This window comes from Rhinoderma darwinii, chromosome 4 (genome assembly GCF_050947455.1).
Source record: "Rhinoderma darwinii isolate aRhiDar2 chromosome 4, aRhiDar2.hap1, whole genome shotgun sequence".
NCBI classification, from domain to species: domain Eukaryota; kingdom Metazoa; phylum Chordata; class Amphibia; order Anura; family Rhinodermatidae; genus Rhinoderma; species Rhinoderma darwinii.
The window spans coordinates 373,681,957-373,708,600 of record NC_134690.1 but is presented as its reverse complement, the minus strand read 5'-3'; the positions used below and the strand labels follow the sequence as shown (position 1 = coordinate 373,708,600).

At 42.5% G+C, this 26,644-nt stretch overlaps 1 protein-coding gene across 1 annotated transcript in view; it reads right to left on the bottom strand.

The window, feature by feature from the left end:
• VPS54 (VPS54 subunit of GARP complex) overlaps positions 1-26,086 on the bottom strand; it is an 83,146-nt gene extending 57,060 nt beyond the window's left edge. The window contains exons 1-6 of the mRNA XM_075863138.1: positions 25,853-26,086; positions 9,595-9,748; positions 4,619-4,860; positions 3,442-3,517; positions 2,267-2,304; positions 173-304 (exon numbers count right to left, since the gene is read on the bottom strand). Coding sequence (XP_075719253.1) covers positions 173-304; positions 2,267-2,304; positions 3,442-3,517; positions 4,619-4,860; positions 9,595-9,739 — 633 coding nt within the window. The 5' untranslated portion in view covers positions 9,740-9,748; positions 25,853-26,086. The remainder of the gene's footprint in view (positions 1-172; positions 305-2,266; positions 2,305-3,441; positions 3,518-4,618; positions 4,861-9,594; positions 9,749-25,852) is intronic.
• Positions 26,087-26,644: the final 558 nt, after the last annotated feature.

Sequence of the window (26,644 nt, the reverse complement as noted above, 5' to 3'; positions counted from 1 at the left end):
GCAAAAACACATTGATTTCAATTTACAATGCTGCTTTCCTGTTACGAAAACTGGATAAAAAATGTGATAAAACCTTCACATGTAAACTTAGTCTTAAGCTGGAACGTAAAAAAAAAAATCCTCCTGCTGAACTATGAAATAGAAAACACAACCACTATACGTATAGATTTACCTTTTCTTGAAGCAGCTTGGCCGATGCGGAGTCTCTGCTTCCATTACCACCTGCGCTACTGAAATGGGACCATGGTAAAACCGCATTAAATGTTAAGGAATCATCCAACGCAAATTCTGGTTTCATGAAGATCTGGAAAGTAATGAGAACAAGAACTAGATTTACTATAACCTATATTTCTCATGTAACTAGTCATAAGGATCTTCTTCCTCACATCACCCATGAACCAGTAACATAACCCTGCATTACTTGTGGGGCACTGGATGTTATCTCATTTACTGCCATCACAGGAGGAGGGCGCTCCATCGCAGAGATCAGGATGATCGGGTGGAGCTCCTCATTCCAGCAGCTCTTGGCTTTTGCAAATAGAGGGGGGTACTAAGTGGAAGACAAGCCCTTTGAAGGGAGTCTGTCACCAAAAACGTACCTACCAAACTAGCAACAGAGTAATATAGAACAGGCTCACATGAATGTAACATTAGTTTCCTTTTCCACACGGGTGCCTCCATTGCAGAGAATCACTTTAGTCAATATATGCAAATGAGCATTTTGGAGAAACGAGGGTGTCACTGTTGCTCCAAAAGGCTCGGTCTTCTTTCCCCAGTCAATCCCTCCCTTCATTGATCAACAGAGGCCAGGCAGTGTAATAGAAGAGCTCACGCCTGACCCCGTAGTTTCCTAAATGCGCGTGCGGCTCTGCTTCATAAATCGGCATATGCGCAGTACACGCTTGACGTTTCACCGGTCTAATCGGCAGTACTGCGCATGCGCCGATTACGTCACAATTACGATTACGTCTGGGCTGCGGGATCAGGCGTGAACTCGACTATTACACTGCCTGACCGCTGTCAATCAATGAAAGAAGGGACAGAGGGATGGATGGACTCTCTTTAAAGGGAATGTGTTGCCAGCAAAACATGTTTTTTTTTAGTTAAACAGTTAGTGTATAGGTGATTAAACATTGTTCTAATTTTTTTTATTTTTTTCACGAGTCAGGAAATATTATAAAATGGATTCAATTTATAATATTTCCCAGCACTGGTCACTAGATGGAGCAATTCCCAAAATTGCAGCATTGCATGTGGTAAAGCAACCACATTGCTTTATGCTGCAAAATTTGAGACAACTCACTCGCTCTAGTGAGCTCTCAGAACCCCCCCTCCTTTATCCTGGCTAGTGCCGGGAGAAACTAGGGGATTGAACGGTCAAACCTCCTACACTGTGTGTCGCCATTTTTTGAGCTAAAACACAGTGTAGAAGGTTTACAAACAGTAGTAAACACACACTGAAACACGAACATACATAGAAATCACTTATCTGCTCATGTCGCCGCCGCTCCCTCCGGTCCGTCTGCTGCCGATGATCCATGTGCACAAGTCCGGAAGCCGCGACCGGAAGTAGTAATCTTACTGTCCGGCCGCGACTTCCGGTCCACAGGAAAATGGCGCCGGACGGCGCACATTTCAAATTGGACTGTGTGGGAGCGGCGCATGCGCCGTTCCCACACACACGGCGTACACCATAGTGGATGGAACGGGCCCCGTTCGCAGTCCCTATGGGACTGGAGCTGCCGTATTCCATGTCTGTATGTGTCGTTAATCGACACTTACAGAAATGGAAAAAAAATGGCAGCCCCCCATAGGGAAGAAAAAGTGTAAAAATAGAAAAAAGTAACTCACAAACACACAAATAAATATAAACGTTTTTAATAAAACCCTAACATAAAACTGATATAAAAAAAAAAAATTGGTGACACTGTTCCTTTAAGGTGTCTCCCAGGAAGTCCAGCAACAGTGAAATGAAGAGCTAAGACCAGTGCTCCTTTTATTTCTTAATCAAACAAGTTTTCCATAATCCTGAATTAGTATCGCAAGGTGGAAATATAATTTACAAAACAAAAAGTTGAAGTCTTGTGAATGTAACTTTGGGACACATGAAACGTTACTGGTATATAACAGACATTATTGAATGGTAGAAAAGGAGGAAAGAAAAAGAAAACCAGACGAAGTGTCTACAAGGATAAACCGTAACACGAAATGTAGAAATGCACGCATCTATAATCTAATTCTCACTCAAATAGATCACTTGACTTACCTTAGGTACTTGATCCAGATCCGTCCTTGATTTATTAACTAAGAATATATAAGGAAAATTCCCAATGTGAGAGGAAGCAGCAAGTCAATATATAAATCAACAAGCACAAAGATTAGAGATTGTTAGTGACAAACACAAGAGGCCAGTTCGATTTATCAATTCTCGTGTAATGGCTATATACAGCCAAGCTCACACTTTGCCGCTGCACCAATTTACAGCATAGACCAGATGTTATATGACGGAGCAATATAAACTGATAACAAAATTATGATTGTAGCAATTTTTTTGTTAAATAATTAGTTCAGTCATCTGCGCCTGGTCTCAAGAGATTCAATTCTGAGTAGGAAACTAAATGGATTATCAGGATTTCTTAATTATCAGATAATAAAAGATTATTATGTATTTTTTTTTTTTTAAATATAGTACCAAACTTAATGCCCTTTTACACAGGCCAATTATCAGGCAAACGCTCGTTCACAGAGCGCTCGTACAAGATAATTGCGCTGTGTAAACAGGGCAGCGATCAGCAGATGAACGAGCAAACGATTGTTCATCTGCTGATCGTATGGTTTTAAAAGTGAAAAACATTATGGTTGTCAGCAGCGCATCAAATGTAAGGGGGAAAAAAATGGAGCAGTTGTCCACAGCAACCAATCAGCTAACTGCATTCATTTTCCAAAGGCTCTCTAAAAAATTAGAGCTGGAATTTGATTGGTTGCCATAGGCAACTACACCAGTATTCTCTTCTACTTGTTTTGATAAATCTTTTCCTCATTCTCTTGAGAGGCTATGTTAACCTTTGAAGGGAATTGTATTTTTATTTTTTTTTAAATAAATCAAAGTTTTCTTTTATTTTGAACAACTTTTGAATTGAGAGATATATATATATATATATATATATATAAAAAACGGATCCAGCTAATATAGCTCAAATCTAAGTTCATGAACTTAAATGTGATCGATAACAGGTGGATGACAAGGTCGTCGTACGGGGCAGAATTTTGGCAAGAAATACGCAACGTGTGATAGCCATAGATGGTCTGTGTATCTGGATCTGCAGTCTACTGACAAATATCACATGTAAAATCCTATACCAATTCAATGGCAGAAATGCATCGGGTACAATATAGAGACAAATGGTCATAATTACGCCAAGTTTCTTAGTGAAGACATACCGTGGGAAAATACGGTCCTATTATAGTCATCTTTTGGCGGACATATCGACTTCCCCCTTTCATGATTTTTTTCTCTCTGAAGAAATAAAATGAACAGGAAACAGAAGCATTAACCAACCCAAGAACCAAAATTATCTTATGGTGATATTCTTTTTTCCTCACAATGAGATCTCCAACCCATTAGCCATTGTAACACAGACAGTTCGGGCTCCTTTAAATGAGTCAAGAAATGGCGGCCATTCACCAACATGACACAATTGCAAAACTGGACAAAATGCACAAGATTTCTTATCAATAATAATATGAATACAGTAGAATTATAAACTTTGTTTTGGAAATATGAGAATTACACTCTACTGAAGATCCACTTGCAGCACACACTAGCAGCTACAGACTATTTTAGGCCCCATGCACACGAACGTGTTTTGGCGGCCGCAATTCCCCCGAAAATCCACGGGAGAATTGCGGCCCCATTCTTTTCTATGGGGCCGTGCACACGACCGTAGTTTTTGCGGTCCTTGCACGGCCCGGGAGCCCGGACCGCAGAAAGAACGGGCATGTCTTATTACGGCCCGGTTCTGCGGTCCGGGCTCATTGAAAACAATGGCCGCGGCCATGTGCATGTCCCGCGATTTGCGGGCGGCCTGCGGCTGACAGTCCGCAGCCGGCCAACCCGAAAATCACGGCCGTGCACACGGTTACGGTCGTGTGCATGAGGCCTTAGTAATTACCTGATACCGCCAAGCTCAAAGTGAGAAGAGCAAAAAAGTTCTCACCTGTTGATACATTTATTTCAACTTAAACTGGTCATACACTAGACATTTAAATGACCGAAAAGACCATTTTCTGCTGAATGTCGGCACTTTATGACATAAATAAGCGCGACAGGCACCGACTGAAGTCAGATATCTGCCGTGTTACATTTTTCCAGTCTTTTTAGGTCCAATCACTGGCAATACTTGGAAATCGTCTGTTCCAAAACGACACACGTGCACCCTGTTAATAGAAAACCCACCTAGTTCACAGCAGAGATTAATTGCTAATTTGTTGACAATGTTGCCCAGCCTGACAACCTACACAGACCAACCGTGAACAAGTCGCTCAGAAAAATGGCCGTCTGACATCGGTAGTGTATGGCCAGCTTATGAAAACCTTAAGAAGAAATCATTTATCTTACTAGGTTGGTTTGCTGGATATAAGACGAAAAGTGTTCCTTATTGATAGATTGGAGGTAGGGTGAGGGTAAGACGTCCATTTCCACAAAATCCTGACCCCATGTCTTCGTAAAGAAGTCAGACTCCCGTTTTGCAAGCCGTGGGTCATTTAATGCTGCTGGGAGGTTCACTTTGGAATGATAAATAGTCCATTTGTGCTGATCGGCAACCACAGATGGCTCATCACACAAACTGTTAGAGTCACCTATGTAAACAGATTAATGAGAAACTAAGTTATATGCTATGTAGAGTACTTGATCAATTCTAAATTATTTATCACCTTAAGTAAATACCATGACAATTGAAAAATTATCAGATGATAAAGCATTTTCCTTACTATTGCAATCAACTTTAAAAAAAAAAAGTTCCTTTATCTTCATAGTTTTTTTCGCCATAAATCAATAGTAAATGGGAATACATGAAACTTTGTAAATTATCTTATAAGGGCAAAGTGGCATCTTCCAGCAGTCTGTAGTTCCCCATTCTGTGTGCAGGGTTTCTGCCAATGTTCAGTAAATAGTAAATATAAGACAGGCAAGAGTTGATTCAAATAAGAGGAAAAGCTCTGTCCTTAAGGGTGTGTGCACACGGTGAGAGAGAGGCTTTTACGTCTGAAAAGACAGACTGTTTTCAGGAGAAAACAGCTGCCTCGTTTCAGACGTAAATGCTCTTCCTCGCATTTTGCGAGGCTTCTCTGACAGCCGTAAATTTTGAGCTGTGCTTCATTGAGTTCAATGAAGTACGGCTCAAATTACGTCTGAAAGAAGTGTCCCGCATATAATGTATAGAAGTGTCCCGCATATAATGTATATAAGTGTCCCGCATATAATGTATATAAGTGTCCCGCATATAATGTATATAAGTGTCCCGCATATAATGTATATAAGTGTCCCGCATATAATGTATATAAGTGTCCCGCATATAATGTATATAAGTGTCCCGCATATAATGTATATAAGTGTCCCGCATATAATGTATATAAGTGTCCCGCATATAATGTATAGAAGTGTCCCGCATATAATGTATAGAAGTGTCCCGCATATAATGTATATAAGTGTCCTGTATATAATGTATATAAGTGTCCTGCATATAATGTATATAAGTGTCCCGCATATAATGTATATAAGTGTCCCGCATATAATGTATATAAGTGTCCCGCATATAATGTATATAAGTGTCCTCCATATAATGTATATAAGTGTCCTGCATATAATGTATATAAGTGTCCTACATATAATGTATAGAAGTGTCCTGCATATAATGTATAGAAGTGTCCCGCATATAATGTATAGAAGTGTCCCGCGTATAATGTATAGAAGTGTCCCGCATATAATGTATATAAGTGTCCTCCATATAATGTATATAAGTGTCCTGCATATAATGTATAGAAGTGTCCCGCATATAATGTATATAAGTGTCCCGTATATAATGTATATAAGTGTCCCGCATATAATGTATATAAGTGTCCTGCATATAATGTATATAAGTGTCCTGCATATAATGTATATAAGTGTCCTGCATATAATGTATATAAGTGTCCTGCATATAATGTATATAAGTGTCCTGCATATAATGTATATAAGTGTCCTGCATATAATGTATATAAGTGTCCTGCATATAATGTATATAAGTGTCCTGCATATAATGTATATAAGTGTCCTGCATATAATGTATATAAGTGTCCTGCATATAATGTATATAAGTGTCCCGCATATAATGTATATAAGTGTCCTACATATAATGTATATAAGTGTCCCGCATATAATGTATATAAGTGTCCTACATATAATGTATATAAGTGTCCTGCATATAATGTATATAAGTGTCCTGCATATAATGTATATAAGTGTCCTGCATATAATGTATATAAGTGTCCTGCATATAATGTATATAAGTGTCCTGCATATAATGTATATAAGTGTCCTGCATATAATGTATATAAGTGTCCTGCATATAATGTATATAAGTGTCCTACATATAATGTATATAAGTGTCCTGCATATAATGTATATAAGTGTCCTGCATATAATGTATATAAGTGTCCTGCATATAATGTATAGAAGTGTCCTGCACTTCTTTTGACGAGGCTGTATTTTTACATGTCGTTTGACAGCTGTCAAACGACGACGCGTAAATTACAGGTCGTCGGCACAGTACGTCGGCAAACCCATTCAAATGAATGGGCAGATGTTTGCCGACGTATTGTAGCCCTATTTTCAGACGTAAAACGAGGCATAATACACCACGTTTATGCCTGAAAATAGGTCGTGTGAACCAAGCCTAAGGCTTTATTCGGGTGGCCGTGTTCGGTCTGTGAGCACCGTATGTCGGCCATATTTCCCGGAGGGAACACAGTTCAGGGAGCCGGGCTCCTAGTATTATAATTATGTATGATGTCCCTGCCTCCCTGCAGGAATACTGTTCTGTATTGTAATCATGTTTTCAGTACGAGACTGTAATCCCACGGGGAGGCAGTGACTCCTAGCATCATAAATAACTACAATGCTATGAACCCGACTCCCTGAACTGTGTTCAGTCCAGGGAAATATAGCCGGCATACAGTCCGTATCTCACGGACCGAATACAGCGGTCTGAATAAGGCCTTATACTTTCCACTTGGTTTTGGCATAAAAAAAACGACATAAAAAAACCTAAAATGAAACCTGATCAAAACCTACACATGGGAATACACCATTTAGGGCCTTTTTATAAGGGCCAATGATTGGGGGAACTAGCTCGTACGAACAGTTGTTGCATATCATTACCCTGTGTTAATAGGGCAGCGAACGGCTGATGAACGGGCAAACACTCAACTTCGGCTGATCGAATCTTTTATGCAGCCAGAAAAATGGTCGCTTGTTGGCAGCACATCTCTCAGTGTAAACAGGGGATGTGCTGCTGGCAAGAGGCAAAATGTTTGAAGAAGAACAACCATTTTGACCATTGCCCCGTGTAAATGGAGCTAAATGAGCGCAGGTAGACGTGCTATGCCATCAATTGGCGATAGTTGCCGACCAGGAAATCTAGCCATGTAAATCCACCCTTAGACCACATACACATGATGTGCATTATGTGCGGATTTTCTGCATTGATTTCCTGCAGCAAATCCGTAATACAGTAAAATACAGTCCAAGTAATCTCTTTTACACGTTGTGGAACTTTTCCGCCCGTAAATTGACTTGCAGTGCGGATTTTATATATGTCCATCCAACATGTGCATGTAGCCTTAGGCTACATTCACACGAGCGTATCAGATTCACACGCGAGAAAAACTAGCGTGAATCTGGTCAGAGTGCTTTGCGAGACTCATGTATTTTTCATGCACTCGCTAAGCACATATTTTTTTTTTTCAATCGAATTGATGCGCAAATCATGTACGTGCATCCGCGTGCGGTGCGTGAAATCACACCAATATATAGGACATGCAGTAAGTTTCACACAGCAGACTCTCGCTGCGTGAAAACTCACGAATGTGTGAACGGCCCCATTGGATATTCACGCTCGTGTGAATGGGCCCACAGAGTTTGAGGAAGAGCTTTAGCGGGGAGAAGTGTGGGAAGCTCATCACGTTTCCACATGGAAATGTGCTGTTGACAAGCGACCATTTTTCTGGCCACATAAATGATGCGATCAGCCGACGAACTACTGTTTGCTCATACATCGGCTGATTGCTGCCCTGTTTACACAGGGTAATGATCGGGAACAAGCGTTCAACCGAGCAAAGGCCTGTGTGAAAGGGCCTTAAAGAGGCTCTGTCACCAGATTCTGAAATCCCTATCTCCTATTGAATGTGATTGGCGCTGCAATGTAGATAACAGCAAAGTTGTTTGTTTTTTTAAAAACGATCATTTTTGCCCAAGTTATGAGCAATTTTAGATTTATGCAAATGACCTTTTCAAATGGACAACTGGGCGTGTTTTCTCGTTTTACCAACTGGGCGTGTATTGTGTTTTTACCAACTGGGCGTTGCGAATAGAAGTGTATGACGCTGACAAATCAGCATCATCCACTTCTCATCGTTCCCACCGAGCTTCTTTCACTGCAGACACACAGCGTGACGTCACCCACAGGTCCTTCAACATTGGCGTCGGACGAGAGAAGATACATGGGCTCCAGCCGTCCGAGAGGGTAATGTGCTCGTCTCTAGGGAGTTTACTATGCTTACCTGCACACGGTGATGCTGCTGCAGATTCAACTGTACCCTCTCCCTAGAGACGAGCATATTGCCCTCTCGGATGCCTGGAGCCGATGTGTCTTCTCTCGTCCGACGCCAAGGTTGAAGGACCTGTGGGTGACGTCACGCTGTGTATCTGTGCAGTGACAGAAGCTGGGTGGGAACGATGAGAAGTGTATGACGCTGATTTGTCAGCATCATACACTTCTATTCACAACGCCCACTTGGTAAAACGAGTAAACACGCCCAGTTGGTAAAAACACAATACACGCCCAGTTGGTAAAACGAGAAAACACGCCCAGTTGGCCATTGAAAAGCTCATTTGCATAAATCTAAAATTGCTCATAACTTGGGCAAAAATGATCGTTTTTAAAAAAACAAAAAACGTTACTGTTCTCTACATTGCAGCGCCGATCACATTCAATAGGAGATAGGGATTTTATAATGTGGTGACAGAGCCTCTTTAAGTATTGGAGGTCGGTGCTTAAAATCCTGTTATTACATGCACATCCTTCAATTAAAATTACACAACTATGCAAAGTTTGTATTCTTTCAGCCTCCCTTCATTATATTTTAAGGGTCACGTTAGATGATTTTTAGGTCCCTCCAACTCAGGAACAGGGCAAATAAGAAAACAGCTGCTGAAGTCATCCTGCTTCTGCATGAAAATATACAAGCAAAAGGAGGTTGTGGCAGGAACAATATAAATACATTTATAGGCTACCTCTTTACTGAGAGGGATCAATCCTGACTCAGGAAACTTACCTGTAGGCTCTTTGGGGCAGACATCTGGAAGTGAGCGTACAAGTCCTAATTGTTGTGAAGGATCCAGTCCTTTTCTGTACAAAGGTTTGCTGACGTTTGAGTGAGGCACTGATGAAGAGCTGGGGCTCGACGCCATTGCATACATCTATTGAAGCTGTGCAAAAACAAAGACAGATTTGTACAGGGTGCAATTTATTTTCTCATACTATTACATATTACTATTTAAGGCTATATTGGTTTACAGAGATTTCTACATACCAAGAAAAAAATTTTGTGAATTTACAACTTCAATGCTATGCATATCATCAAAGCCTTCAAACCATAAAACACATCACATCCCATGTTCTCTATAATGGATCGTGGTAAGAACGCATTTACCGGTATATTTCCTGCAGCCTAATGTAATGACAAGACAGCATGTAACAGTACACCAGGAGCTAAATAATTCATGTGCCAGGTCTACAGCACATATGCTAAAGATTATTTCCCCACTTACTAAATGGTAAGTAGGGACAGGCTTTTTAAGGGATAGACATGGGACAGACATTGAATAGATATGGGACAGACAGAACACACATTTGACAGATGTAAACAAACAGATAGCGCACGCACAATGCATACAATGCTGGAAAAAAAGCAACGGTTATTCATTTAATTATTTTTTTACTTGTTTTGCTGGACATACTTCTCAGAACTCAAACAGGGAAAAATACAAACCCCCAAAAAAAATTAAGCTGAAAAACCATGGATTACTGGCAATGCTCATGTACTAAATTAACCTCCTCACAGTTTATCTCAAGCTGTGCTAGGGGTGCAGGAAAAGGTCCTTGCAGTTATGCCCGAGTACAGCTCGGGCAGTGAAACCGCAGCAGCAGCTTCTACTCTAAGGATGGGTTCACACAACCTATTTTCAGGCGTAAACGAGGCGTATTATGCCTCGTTTTACGCCTGAAAATACGGCTACAATACGTCGGCAAACATCTGCCGATTCATTTGAATGGGTTTGCCGACGTACTCTGCAGACAACCTGTCATTTACGCGTCGTCGTTTGACAGCTGTCAAACGACGACACGTAAATTGACTGCCTCGGCAAAGAAGTGCAGGACACATATACATTATATGCAGGGCACTTCTTTGCAACGTAATTTGAGCCGTTCTTCATTGAAGTCAATGAAGAGCAGCTCAAGATTTACGAGCGTCGCAGACGCCTCGCATAATGCGAGGAGGAGCTTTTACGTCTGAAACGATGCAGCGGTTCTCTCCTGAAAACAGTCTGTCTTTTCACACGTAAAAGCCTCTCATCGTGTGCACATACCCTAAAGGCTCTAGTTCAAGCTAATCTTGGCTTTAGAGCAAGACCAAGATCGCGGCTCTAACCCTGTACTAGACGGAGCTAGAGCTGGCTGAAGTGGGAACTACATATACTGTATTTGCAGCTCTTCCTTTAGCCTGTGTGAAGGAAGAGAAGGGGGGCAGTGAGGGGTGCGCTGACAGCCTGAAGGGAGAGGAGAGGGATCTGTTATCCAGGAGAATGGGTAAGGCTTCGTTCACATACGCGCCAGGGTCCCGTTCCGATGTTCCGTCGGAATGGGACCCTGACTGACACAAATGGAAACCAAAGGTTGATTTGGTGACGGATCCGTTGCCAATGGTTTCCGTTTGTCTCCGTTGTGCAAGCGTTCCCTTATTTTGACGGAATCAATAGCATAGTCGACTACGCTATTGATTCCGTTAAAATGGCAGAACACTTGCACAACGGAGACAAACGGAAACCATTGGCACCGGATCCGTCACCATTGAAATCAACCTTTGGTTTCCGTTTGTGTCAGTCAGGGTCCTGTTCCGACGGAGCGGGACCCTAGCGCAGATGTGAACGAAGCCTAACATGGACTTTGGTCAGTGTATCACCCTTACTTGCTCTCTTATTCTAACACATGGGGGGGGGGGGGGTCATAGTTTTTGTTTTGTTTTTACTCCACGACCCAGTCATTTTGTCCCTCAAATGCTAACCGCAGCACCTAGAAAAAAAAATAATAATCTCACCCCCTTACACAATGTTTGATTATTGTAGACAACTAGAGAATAGCCCTCAGTGCAACTCGTGTTTTTTTTCTCTGGGTGCAGTGGCTATATATTTTTTGCCCTTCAATGAAAAAAATATATACATAGTTGGTATTGCCGCATTGGTAAAAACTCGTAATATAAAATTACTAGGTTTGTTTTTTCCTGCAAGGTAAACGCCATAACGAACAACAAGAATAATAAGGATTCAAAGAGTCATATGTACTCAAAAATGGTACAACCGAAAACTACAAGTCGTTCTGAAAAAACAATCCCCTTATACAGCTTCGGAAAAATAAAAATGCTTGAAATGCGGCATTTCGCCATTGCTTATTCTGGGGCATAGGAAAAAGCAACGGTGAAATGCTCATTGGGCAGTAGGTAGCCATCTTGGTCTGTATGGCTTATCTAAGGCCTTATTCACACGACAGTGAAAAAAAATGTCCATTTAAAACTGATCAACTGTCAGTTTTTCATGGCCATTTTGCATCAGTTTGTCTCTAAATTTTCATCCATTTCAAGTCCATGTGTCCGTTTTTAATGGCCGTTTGACATCCATTTTGCATCAGTTTTTCATGGCCGTTAAAAAAACTGATGAATTTCATTGGTCAGGCTTCTTTTGTCCCAACCCCCTGAAAACAACCAAAGGAAGGTCACATGTTCACCTAGACACTATTTACTGCCTCCCCTGTAGATGATGCCACACGCCTCCCTGTATATGATGCCACACGCCTCCCTGTATATGATGCCACACGCCTCCCTGTATATGATGCCACGCACCTCCCTGTATATGATGCCACACGCCTCCCTGTAGATCGTGCCACACCAGCCTCCCTGTAGATCGTGCCACACCAGCCTCCTTGTAGATGCCACACCAGCCTCCTTGTAGATGCCACACCAGCCTCCCTGTAGATGCCACACCAGCCTGCCTGTAGATGCCACACCAGCCTGCCTGTAGATGCCACACCAGCCTGCCTATAGATCATGCAACATACTCACGAGAGCAGCGCCGTCTCTCCTCTTCTTCACTTGTGGTCACTCGTCTGCACGGGATCTGGCAAGGCAGCGCGACGGGGCGGTGACGTCATCGAGGCGCCTTCAAACCCGAGTGACCACAGACGAGTGACCACACGTGAAGAAGCGCCGCAAACGTGAGTATGCCAACGATAGCCAGCAAGGGAACTAATAGTTCCCTTGCCAATCCCCATGTAACAGATCCGTTTTTAACGGTTGTTACATGTATTGACAGCCGTTAAAAACGGATCCATTGACTTCTATAGGGGCCGTCAGGCCGTTAAAACGGCCAAAAATAGGACATGTCCTATTTTTTGACGGCCATTATTCACGGGCCGTTAAAAAAACGGCCGTGTGAATGCACCCATAGAACATCATTGTTCTGAAAACGGCCATGTGAAAGCCGTTAAAAGGACGGCCATCACATGGCCGTTTTTCACTGTCGTGTGAAAGAGGCCTTACTCTACTTATTAGGCATGTATAACTTTGATTGTGTCCAGCGATACATGTGATAGGTGCGGAGGCCCCATGCACTTGACGGCCGCGGTCCATTGTCCGCATTTACAGGCCGTGCTCGCATTATAAAACATGGGCGCACGGTCCGTAAAATACAAATATATACATACAGGAAGGTGTCCATCGGCCACAGACATGAATGGGTCTGTAGTTACAGTCCGTAATTAAGGACGAAATCTACAGGCCTTAGACCCCTCTTTGCTCAGCTGTATGCCTTGGCTATTCTAACGATTGTGCTGTGCACTTTACATTCAGGTCTATGCACGAGTTAAGGGGGTTTTACACTGGGCGGCTATCGGGCAGACAAGCGTTTATAGAACGCTCGTTGCCGATAATTGCTCTGTGTAAACAGGGCAGCGATCAGCAGATGAACGAGCAAACGCTCGATCATCTGCTGATCGTATCGTTTTAAAAAAGTAAAATATTATCATTGTCGGCAGCACATCTTGGTGTGTAAACAGGGAGACGCGCTGCCGACATGATAATAACATATGGGTACGAGCGATCGGAGTAACGACCACTCATCCCTATCCATAGCTCCGTGTGACAGGAGCAAACGAGCGCCGATCAACGATGTCTTGGCCGGTGTGATAGGGCCTTTATACTATTGATTGCACCAAGCACTTTATCTTGATTACTTTCCATAACCTGGAGCAATACTTACTTTATCATGGGTATTCTGCCTGTATTGATATTTCATCTGCATACTGTAATACAATTATCTTGCATTCTGTGCGACCTTTGGTATGTTTATATGCTCGATGACACCACATTTCTTGTATGCCACGTCCTTTCAATTATTGTGTGTTTTACCATGTAGTATTCATTATAGTTTAATAGGACTTGTGAGCAGAGTGCGGCCGTTATGTATGATTGATAGGGATATATAAATTCTGAACATTTCAGAAAATACAGGAAAGAGGTATTTTTCGCAAAAATTGCCACTACGTTAAAAAAAAAAAAAAAAAAAAAAAAAGGTAATATCTCCTAAAAGAGCACCGAACAATGAGACAGCTAGTTGATCGGTGCTTGTTTGCTCCTGTCACAGGGATCTAGTATAGGAACAAGCACCTGTTAGGGCCTGTTCACATCAGCGTTCGCTTTCCGTTCCGGGGTTCCGTCGGAGGAACCCCGAAACAGAAAGTGAAAGTGAAACCACGGCTTCCGTTTCAGTCACCATTGATATCAATGGTGACAGAAACATCGCTAATGGTTTCCGTTCACCACCATTCCGGCAGGTTTCCGTTTTAACGAAGGAATCAATAGCGGAGTCGACTGCGCTATTGATTCTGTCAGAAAACCGTAAACCTGCTGGAATGGTGACGAATGGAAACCATTAGCGATGTTTCTGTCACCATTGATATCAATGGTGACTGAAACGGAAGCCGTGGTTTCACATTCACTTTCTGTTGCGGGGTTCACCCGACAGAAACCTCCAACGGAACGGAAAGCGAACGCTGATGTGAACAGGCCCTAACTCTGATCACTCGTCCTCATACATTTCTATCATGTCGGCAGTGCAACTCTCTGTTTACACAGTGAGATGTGCTGCTGACAACGGTAAGATTAGTTATTTAAAAACGATGCATTTGCTCGTTCATTGGCTGATCGTTGCCCTGTTTACACAGGGCAATTATAGGCTACGAGTGTTCTGTGAAGGCTCGTTTGCCCGATAATTGGCCAGTGTAAAAGGGCCTTAATAGAACCAGTTGTTTTTTTATGATCCTAATCTATTTGTATCGGTCTAGAAAGGTTATCGACATGCTGGAATTTCTTTCTCTGCAGATGGCTATCACTGTTGACCTGTGCCTGCAAATATGACCAGAATGTTATAGTTGTATTACGGTACTTGTTGTTGGCAATTTATTTGTTTTTATGAAAAATGTATTTAAAAAAAAAAAAAAAAAGAAAGTTAATAAAGATATATTAGAAATGTGCTAAATTCTACATTTGCAGGTAATGGAATCAGCTGCAATTTAAGCCATGACCTCACATAATACTTATACACAAATAGACTTTACCTACAATATAAACCAGGCCAACATCCTGCTCCAAGGGTTACATAGATTGCAGAGTGTACAAGGAAATATATCCTTGTCCTGTAATGCAAATTGCCTGATAAACACAGAGTGAATATACATACAATGTAAGCACAAATGTCAACAATTCCAGACACAATTCAGATAATATTAACCACTTCCTGACCAGAGGCTTTACCCCCCCCCCCCCTTCCTGACCAAGCCCATTTTCAGGTTTTAGCCATGTGCCTATTTAAAGAGGCTGTCACCAGATTCTCAAATCCCTATCTCCTATTGCATGTGATTGGCGCTGCAATGTAGAGAACAGTAACGTTTTTTTTTTAAAAACGTTCATTTTTGGCCAAGTTATGAGCTATTTTATATATATATATATATGCAAATGAGGTTTGAAATGGACAACTGGGCGTTTTTTTTCTCGTTATGTCCAACTGGGCGTGTATTGTTTTTAACTGGGCGTGTTTACGTGTATGACGCTGACCAATCAGTGACCAGATCACATGCCCTTACTGATTGGTCTCTGGGCAGAGCTCCGTGATGTCAGCTGTTTGACACCACGGAGCATCTGACAACAGGCTATCTCTGAAGGACATCCTAGAACCGCCCGGACGTTTATAGTCAATGGGCGGTCCGGAAGTGGTTAAGAATACAATGATTACAAATTAACAAATAAAACTGCGTACACAGAGATTCACAAGGTCTGTATGGTCTCTCAAAAATGTGAAAGCAACGAAAATGTGTTCAGCAAGGGCCAATTATTTGGCAAACGCTCGTTCCATCGGCTGATTGCATCGTTTATGAAGCACACAATATTATAGCTGTTGGCAGCGCATATTCCTGTGTAAACAGGGAGACGCGCTGCTGACGTGATGGAAATGCATGGGGGTGAGCGATTGAAGTAATGAGCGCTCATCCACATACATAACCGATAATAGCTCCTTGTCAAAGGATCAAACCAGTGCCGTCTGATTGATCGGCGCTCCTTTTTACGGCCAATAGTGGCGAGAGTAAAAAGACCCTTAGGCTCTTTTCCCATCTGCACATTTTTTTTGTTCCGTGATAGGAGCAAAAAAACGCAACTCAATGCTGTGATGAATCAGTCCTATGACTGACACCAAAGACACCCAACAGACCCTATCGACTTGAATGGCGTCTGTCGGATTTCCGTCATGGTTTCTGTCACTTTACCGAAAAAATAGCTTAGAATGCGGCACTATTTTTTCAAGCGATGGAGGCTCTGACACGGATGTGAACTGAGCCTTATATGCACAGTTAGAATGAGAATTTGGAAAGAATTGTTAGATAAGAGCAGAGCTGGACACAGTAAAAAAAAAAAAAAAAAGGTCAGAAAATGCAGTGAGAAATATTCCTCTAAAAACACAAGTCCTATTGTGTGTACATAAAATGACACTGCGCAGGCAAAAACCGTTCAGGGAAGAACACAGAACAAAAAATGACTTGATATACATCTTATTAGAACTAAGGCTGAATTCCGATATAAACGGATCCGTTAATAATCCCATTCAAATTAATGGGAATTTTAATTGTATCCGTTAGCGTCTGTTCGCATCCGTTATGTTAGGCATCAGTTTTTTTGACGGAGATGAAAGTGCAGAGTACAGGACTTTTTCTCCGTTCAAAAAACCAAAAGGATGGGTTATTTTTATTGTTGGTGTCAATGAAAACCGGTCATCAGCAGCAACTGAAAATTTTAAGGGGGTGTCTGGGTTCATGGGATGTATCTGGTATTGCAGCTCATCCCTATTTACTTCTTATCTACATCAGTGGTCCCGGGAGCTACATGTGGCTCGAACCCCCCGGCTGTGTGGCTCGCCATAGGAGTTTGTGACTATATGAGGTTTCCGTTTCCATCACCATTGATTTCAATGGTGACGGAGCCGGTGCCCATGGTTTCCGTTTGTGTCTGTTGTGCACCGGACCCGTCGTTTTGCCGGAAGCAATAGAGTAGCTATTGCTTCCGGCGAAACAACGGAAGCAAGGGTTGTTCAGCTCAGGGTCCAGTTCTGACGGAAACCTCAGACGGAACGTCAGAACGGGACCCCAACGCAGATGTGAACAGAGCCTTACAGACATATATCATCACCAGAAAAGTGACAATTTGGGTGGTGAGTACCAGTGGGTTACTTTTCAAATTCAAATATTTACCTGCAAATTGAAATTTCCTGATTTTGTGTTACTCTACTTTTAATTTAATATTTTTTACTAAAATGTGGCTCCCGGCCATCACTCAAAGTTGGAGGTGGCTCACAAGGTTTAAAAGGTTGGGGACCGCTGCTCTAAAAAAAGATACAGCAAGTCCATAGTAAAACCGAAACTGTATGTAATACGCCGCTTCTCTTGATGTGGTAGTGGTTGGGTTTCCGCTCTTCGTATATTGTGCAGATTGCTCGAGTTCAAGTTACCAAGTATCTACTTACCACTAATTCAGTACATTTATCTACGGGAAGTGCTACCTGCAATAGTATGGTCTCCCTGCTGCACAGGAACAAGGCATTATACATGTGAGACCAGGGAAAATTGTGCAGGAACAAGGAAGACTTGGAAAGTGGATGTCCAGTTATAGTCTAGAGCAGGGGTCTCAAACTCGGCCGGGTAAGTGGGCCACATGTAGAAAAAATGGGAAGTTGACGGGCCGCATTAATTTCAAATTTGATACAATACAAAATTATTGTTAATCAATTAGTTATTTGAACTATTATAACACTATATTACTATAATAATAATAATAATAAAAATACATTACTATAATAATACTACATTACTATAATAATACCACTAGGTTTAAAAATTTGAGAGAATTCTCCACGTGCTTATTTTTAACAATCCAGTTTTCCAGTTTAAGTGTCGCTAAATGCAGTCCAGCAGCTCAGTTGGCAGTGTTTGGCAGACACACATGTCAAGATTGGGCAGCCCCTTTTTAGATAATGCCACGGTGCCCTCCCCAGATGGTGCCACGGTGCCCTCCCCAGATGGTGCCACGGTGCCCTCCCCAGATAATGCCACACACACACCCCAAGTAGATCGCTCCATTGGGGCTTCCTCTAGGAGTGGAATCCCCAACCAGAGCGTTGCCGACACTTTGGCTGGGGATTCCTCTACTGTTGGAGCCCCTGACGTCACTGTCCATACACAGGGACGTCAGTGGATTCTCCTGGTCGGGAATGTGATATCAGGGGCAACCCCAGAGCTGGAGTCCCGGGCAGAGCACTAGTAGGCTCTTCCTGGGACTCCAGCTGTGCTCCTGACATCACTGGGACTCCTGCTCTGTGGAAGCCCCTGACATCACTGTCGATGTATGGACAGCGATGTCAGGGCATTCCACAGAGTCCCGGAGCAGAGCCTATACTAGCGCTCTGCTCGGTACTCCACACTGGAGAAGACCCTGATAATGTCCATATGTGGACAGCGATGTCAGGGAATTCCACAGAATCCCGTAGCAGAGCCTGTACTAACGGCTAGGTGTCCCGCGGGCTTGAGACCCCTGGTCTAGAGGTTTTTTAACTGCATTGGGTGAACAGGATTTTTACAAATCCAATTCACAACAATGTAATATGCGGCCTCTGTGGTGAATCACTACAATAAGAAGACCACAACAAAAACGCTAGGTGTGAATTTAGCCTGACAAGAAAGCTCTCTCAGCGGGATGGGTGTTGTCATGCTATACAGAAGAATCTTGTCCTTGTAATGGTTTCTATGAAGCATAAAGAAGTGCTACGATGTGTTAGTCACAGTCATTTAATAACGCATTTAAGATATGACATCACCAATAGATTAGTAACCAACCTCTGAGATGAAACACCCCAATATAAAACAAGCACCTTTAACCCCTTAGTGACCAAGGGATTTTAGGCACTAATGACCAAGCTATTTATTTTTTTCGTTTTTCTATAGTTGCATTCCAGGAGCTATAACTTTTTTATTTTTCCGTCGACATAGCTGTATGAGGACTTGTTTTTTTTGCCGGATTAGGGCGGATTTACACGAATGTGATATACGTCTGTGCAACGCGCGTGATGCGCCTCGCACGGACCTATATTAGTCTATGGGGCCGTGCAGACAGTCCGTGATTTTTACACAGCGGGTGTCCGCTATATATTTCTGCGTTTCTCACGCATCACGCACCCATTGAAGTCAATGGGTGCGTGAAAATCACGCGCATCACACGGAAGCACTTCCGTGGGACGCGCGTGATTCGCGCAACAGCAGTAAAACTATGTATGTAAACAGAAAAGCACCACGTGCTTTTCTGTTTACAAACATCCAAACAGAGTGTCATAATGATGTCGGCTGCGTGAAAATCACGCAGCCACGCATCATATGCTGCTGACACACGGAGCTGTTAAGTGCCTTTTGCGCGCGCAAAACGCACACGCTCGTGTAAATCCGCCCTTAGTTGTACTTTTTAATGGCACCTTTATTCTATGGGTCGGTACGATTACGAGGATACCACAAATGTAGAGGTTTTTTTCATGTTTTACGACTTTTGCAGAATAAAAACACTTTTAAACTTTAATTTTTTGTATATTACAAATATAATTATTAGTTTTTTGCATCGTCGCTTTCCAAGAGGTGCAATTTTTTTATTTGTCCGTCAATGTAGGGAAAAGAGGGCTTGTTTTTTGCGGGACAAGAAGTAGTTTTGATTGGTTCTGTGTTGTGGTACATGGGAATTATTGATTAACTTTAAATGACTTTTTTTGGGGAGTAATGGGAAAAAAAACACGCAATTCTGACATTGTTTTTTGCGTGTTTTTTTTACGGTGTTCACCTTGTGGTTTAAATTACATATTAACTTTATTGTTTGGCTCATTACAGTCGCGGCTCTGGCACGTCCTAATAGGCATATGCCCAGGGTAGACCTGGGGGCTTTTATCAGGCCCCCGGCTGCCATAGCACCCCATCAGAGGCCCGCAATGGCATTATCAAAATCTCACCTACTTTGCTGCTACTGTAAATGCCGCAGAATTTCTACACAGAATTCCATTAGGGAAATTCCGCAGCATTTACGTTACGAGGGAACCCGGCCTAAGTGTTCAATTTCAACGCAGCGCCATCACAGGTGAAATGTGCCAGTTAAAACCAGGAGTAGATATGAAAGAGAGGTGAAGCAGAAGTCTTGGTTTCAGCTTAAAAAACTGCATCAAAAACGCATGTGTGAATCCAGCCTAACAACCGCAATCACATTTACAATAAAGTCATGTTCAGACATGGCAGATTTGTAGCGGATTTCCGGTCCGCATAGAATATCCACAACAAAGTACAGTAAAATACATGTGAACAGGGTTTTCAGACTTCCATTCACTCATATCGGATTTGAATATAGGGAGCATGCCTTTTATATCACAGATTATTAAAAGATTTCACTCTTTGCAACAGCAGCCGCAAATCAGTGTATTTTTAAATAATTGGTAAATTGCCCCTTCAATTGTTCTTAAAATAATTATCTTATTGTTGTGCACGATGCGTCTTATCAGCAGCTAAGATTGGAGACATTGTTGATGGCTCCTCAGCTACCTAAGGGGCTGATCTAAAAAATGTATGGATTATAAGGCTGGATTCACACGAGGTCATTACGTCTGTAATTGACGGACGTATTTCGGCCGCAAGTCCCGGACCGAACACACTGCAGGGAGCCGGGCTCCTAGCATCATAGTTATGTACGACGCTAGGAGTCCCTGCCGGACAACTGTCCCGTACTGTAATCATGTTTTCAGTACGGGACAGTTGTCCCGCAGCGAGGCAGGCACTCCTAGCGTCGTACATAACTATGATGATAGGAGCCCGGCTCCCTGCAGTGTGTTCGGTCCGGGACTTGTGGCCGAAATACATCTGTCAATTACGGACGTAACGACCTCGTGTGAATCCAGCCTTACTTTCCAATGATAACTCAGTTACACCACCCTTTATAGCAGCTTGGGAGAGGGAACTGGACATTCTTTGCAGAGATATTTGGTACAATATTACAGTTCTCAACACCAGGAGTGCGTAAAGGGCCTTTCACACGCGGCAATTAAAGTGTAAAAAAAAAAAACCCGTAATATCAAGTAAAAGTTTGCAAACACGTGCACGATCAGCGAGAAATTTCTTGTTTGTCTTTAATCAAATCATTTATGACCTAAAAATCATATATCATACGGCGGCGGTACATCCCCTCGTGTAAACAGACTACTAGTCTTTAGCAGACAAGACAGAACGTGTGGCGTTGTCCGGAAAACAAACTGAATTAACGAAAAAAACTATTATTGTTACATATAAATGTACGCCTTTCAAACAGTACCGACTCGCCACATCATAGATAAGCGCTCGTTTTTACAAATGTATTTTATTTTTGGGTGTGAAAGGAACCATACTCAGAAGAAAGCAAAAACTGAAAGAGGTGTGACCTGCTCCCAGACTGAGCAAACAAGAGAAACGCGTGGAGTATGTAATGTACAAGCCGACGTGTCACTGAACACAAAACATGAGGATTAGGGAGTCCAGACCTGATGCGCTCGCCTCTTTAATAAATGGGGGTAAATGACTTAATTTATTTTGTTACTAAAAAATTATTTTGTGCTCTACCTAGCGGACGACGCAACATTAAAAAAAAGAGTTAAGATAAATTAAGTTAAAAATGAGTTATGGCAAATTTGCCATTTGGGAGTCTATAGACGCAGTATAAACACACAGTTTGGGGTAGTGGGACCAGAGCATTTTGCACACTGGAACCAGGTAACATAGGCATGTCCTGAACACACTGTTAAAGGCTACGTAAACCTTTAAATGGCATTTTTATTTTATCATAAAAAGGTCAGTGTGATTGGTGCGACTTTTAAAGTAAATTATTTTTACTTTTTGAGATACAGCTGTTCTGTATTCTCTATACAGAGCAGCTGTATCGGTCACTAAATCCTGTTCCCATCCGTTCCGCAGTCTGACACCTGTAATTTATCACACCTAAGAGCAGCTGTATCTCAAAAAGTAAAAATAATTTTTAATAAAAACTATTTATGAAGTTGCACCAATCCCACTGACTGACCCTTTTATTAAAAAACAAACAAAAAAAAACCCCACAACATTCAAAGGTGTACATAGCCTTTAATATGCTGGGTACTTTTTGTGCTCCTCTTATAGGATATGCTCCTTAGAGAACGATAAAATAAATTATAGATATTACCAAAACAAGCCTATATGTCTGTAGGGAGAACGTGCTAGTTAACCCCTTCTCGCCACAGCCATTTTTTGGATTTTTCTTTCTTCCCCACTTTCCAAAAGCCATAACTTTTTTTATATTTCTGTCGATATAGCCATAAGGGCTTGTTTTTTGGCCTAACTAGTTGTACTTTTTTAGCCACACCATTTAATGTACCATGTAATGTGCTGGCAAACTGAAAAAAATTATTCTTTTTGGGGTGGAATGGGATTCCTCCATTGTTTTTTTTGGGATTCGTTTTTACGGCTTTCAACATGCGGTAAAAACATCATGTTAAGGGCCTCGTTCACATCAGCATTGGGGTTTTGTTGATGGGTTCCGTCAGACATTTCCATAAGAGAAACCCATCAACGGAAAGGCAAACGGAAACCATAGCTTTCCATTAGCATTAGCATTGATTTCAATAGTAATGCTTCCGTTGCTAATGGTTTCCATTTGTTTCCGTTCCGTAATCCCGACACAGATGTGAACAAAGCCTAACTTTATTCTACACAATTACAATGTGTAGAAATACTCTGCACACCCTTTCGATGAAAAAATTCGTAGATTTGTCTCTGCTGCCAGATCAGTAGTAGTAGGTAAACGTTTTCAGTCAAAACGTTATTCCCTTGTAATTCTGTTATTCCCTTGTAATTCTGTTATTCCCTTGTAATTCTGTTATTCCCTTGTAATTCTGTTCCACCGACAGAGCAGAACAATGGAAAACACAACGCAAGTGTGAACATAGCCTTAGATCTAAACAAGAATGTTTTCATACACTGACAGCATACAGAGATCTTAAAAAATAGTAAGCAATCGAAACAAAGTTTATTAGAAAATGACAGATCTTTAGATTTAATTACTTAATAATGAAATTGGTCAACAGTTTTAGGCCATCAAATCCGCCGATAGCGCTATTTACAGGAGGGCAGTGTAACGATACCTGCTGTGTCCAACATGCAAGTTGCATGACCAAGAAATTCACGCCCTTCGATATTCAAGTGTTCCAGGCTCTCCTTACTGCACCCTGCCAGCCCCTCCCCTCTGCTAGAGTGATGTCTATAGCGGTCTCCTGATTGGACGCTAGAGCTGTCACTCAGAGTAAAAAGTGGCACTTGTGACCACAGCGCCATTAAATTACGATTTCACAGTCAAGCAACCGGTATTAACGAGGCAACGATCAGCCGATACAGCCTAAAATATTATCGTTGTCGGCAGCACATCTCGCTGTGTAAACAGGGAGACGCGCTGCCGACATGATAGAAATGTATGGGGACGAGAGATCGGAGTAATGAGCGCTCGTCCCCATACATTACTGATAATAGCTCCTTGTGAAAGGAGCAAACGAGCTGTCTCATCGATCGTTCATACGCCCTCGTCAGGCTGTGTAAGAGGACCTTTTCTCTGCTACATTGATATCCATTTAAAAAAAGCCTGAAATCAATGGGAAAATGGATCCTAACGTTATGAAACGGAAGTAAGAGACACTGGTATATATAGAGCCAGAGGGTATTTTCAGAAGTAAAACATTGATAGCTTATCTTTAGGAAAAAAGTCATCAATGATCAGCAGAACGAAAAGGGTCTGACTGGCATTACCAAGCGCAGCAACATGAATGGACCAACTGGTGCTCCCTGTAGTCTGATCAGCGGGAGTCTCAGTGGTCGGACTCTCACCTATAAAATATTGATGGTCTATCCTAAGGACAGGACATCAATGTTTTACCCCTGGAGAACCCCTTTAGGTCAGGTTCACACGCATAATCGTGTTGCAGTTATCGGCTCAGGTTTTCTTTAAGCCAAACACAGAAGTGAACATAAAAGAAAGGAGACACATCAGCCTTTTCTTTATACCTTTCCTTCCTTTTGAAAACTGCATCAAAACTGTGTGTGTGATCATGGCCTAAAGGCAAGCTTTGTGGTGTTCTGTCTACAACTAAGCAGGAAAGGACATAACAGATTTTAGGCGCCATTTAGACCCAATTTGACTATTAGGCTGAGTTCACACGAGGTGGTTACCCTGCGTAATAGCATGCAGCATATCCACCCTGTGTGCCGCAGGGAATTCTGGGTGAAAAACCACACCAAACTATGTGCAGTTTTTCACCCGGAATGCCCGCTGCGAAAACCTGCAGCACTCAGCCGGCCTGCTAGCAGGATAGCCTCCTAGGATGACGTTTCATCCCAGAAGACCGCTGCAGCCTGTGATTGGCTACAGCGGTCACATTGGATGAAACGTCATCCCAGGAGGCCGGCCGGGAGGAATAAACACACACACACTCCTGGGTAAGTATAAGATGTATTTTTTCTGAGTTGCGTTTTTTGTGGCGGAATCGTTGCAATCCCGTCGCAAAAAAGGCAACAAGTGCTATTTGTTGCGGGTTTTTACCTCCCATTGAATTCAATGGGGAAAACCTGCAACCAATAAGCAGCATTTAGGCAAATACAATTGACGTGCTGTGTACCAATACCTCCCCTTGTGAATGTGAACAAGATCCAGCTCGGGCTATACACCGTACAGTCACATACATTTTTTTTTTTACGTTTTCCTCATGTCTGACCTTTTTTATTATGTGGGTGTGGACTAAATTGCCGCAAACGTGTGCCAAATTTCTAAGTACGTGGCAGCTCAGACCAAGGCGCACATTATAGAAGGGATCTGATCTATAGAATTGCAAAACACACAAGATAAAAATCACGCAAGAAAAGCGGCCAGAACAAATATAATGCGGACTGTACCGTTCTGCTGAATCACACGTTTACTCTTACAAGTTATAGAAGTCGTCAATTTGTTAAAATGTCTATTGAGCCGTGTCTTGTTTACATTCCTATGAAAGCTGGGTGACTACCTACATGGCCGCCGTTACAGCGGTGACAAGGATTGTCACCCAGCTTTCCTAGAGTCCTGAATGGCAGATCTACCTGATAGAGACAATAAACTACCGTAGGCATATTTGCTATATCAGAGTCTGGGAAAGCTGAGTGACAGCCTATGTGTGAGCTATACCGACATATTGGTTGTCATCCAACCTTCCCAAAAACAGACACAAGATACATCTAGTGTAGTAGAATATAATAATATACATCTCGTGTCGAATATAATAATATACATGTATGAGCACTATCCTCTTATATGATGTATTATATACCAGTGTCTGTGCAGGTGACTGGGACATTACATAAGACATATAGATCCGGTGCTTGCAGTCAGTATCAGTCATGTCCGCCATTGCTCCAGTCACTACTACGTTATGTAAACATTGCTTTGCTTGCACTAGAACATGAACTCTGACGTAGGCCTCATCCTGAGCCGGGAGCTCTCCCAGTAAAGTATCCGCCCTGCCACGCTCCCCGCCAGGCCTACCCTCCCCTCAGTGTCCGGGCTCTTATACGGTCACTCGCACAAACTTTCCCCGCCTCCCTCTCCTCAGTGCCGGTACCTGCAGCAGCTGTATGGGTCTCGACGCTGGTCCAGCAGCATCTCCCGGGCAGCCAGAGCCCCGAGCACCGGCAGCAGAGCCCGGCATGCAACGCGTCAGACACCGGGGGAGGGGAGATCCGCTGAATGGCCGCCAGGCTGATACTGGCATGAAGTCGTGGGAGAGGGCAGAAGCAGCCGACACATGTATCACCGACTACAGGGGGAAGACTCCTACAAGCGACACTGCCGACAATTATACTCATAGTCAATCATTATAAATACAATGACAACGGTCCAGAATGGCCGCTCTCTGCTCCTTCATATTGAACATACTTGCTTTCTGCCATTCACACATTGCGTGGTTGTTACCTCCATTTAGTTATGTTTTAAAAACTGGATCTGAATCGAAAATCGCACCAAATTGCGCATAGTTTTTGAATGCAGTTTTTTTATGCAGTATGAACCGCACCTCAATCACAACATGTGAGTGGACCCTAAGAATCATTTTCAGGAAAACTTGAGAAATGGCACACTTTGGGCACCGCAGGGGGTAACTAGAATTGATAGGGCCCCATAGTGATGAATGAAATGGCCCCCACAACCTAATGACTGGAAAAACATAAGAAGCAATAGATGCACGCATGGATGATAGCGCCATATCTCAGGGATCCCACATAGCAGGAGGCTATCTCCAAGAGATTTCTGAGGGTCTTTAGTGAATATACTGTATCTGATCGGCCAGGGATAATCAACTGGCCAACCACTGTCGCTAGCTGTCCGAACCCCTGCACTCAATTATATTCACTTACTT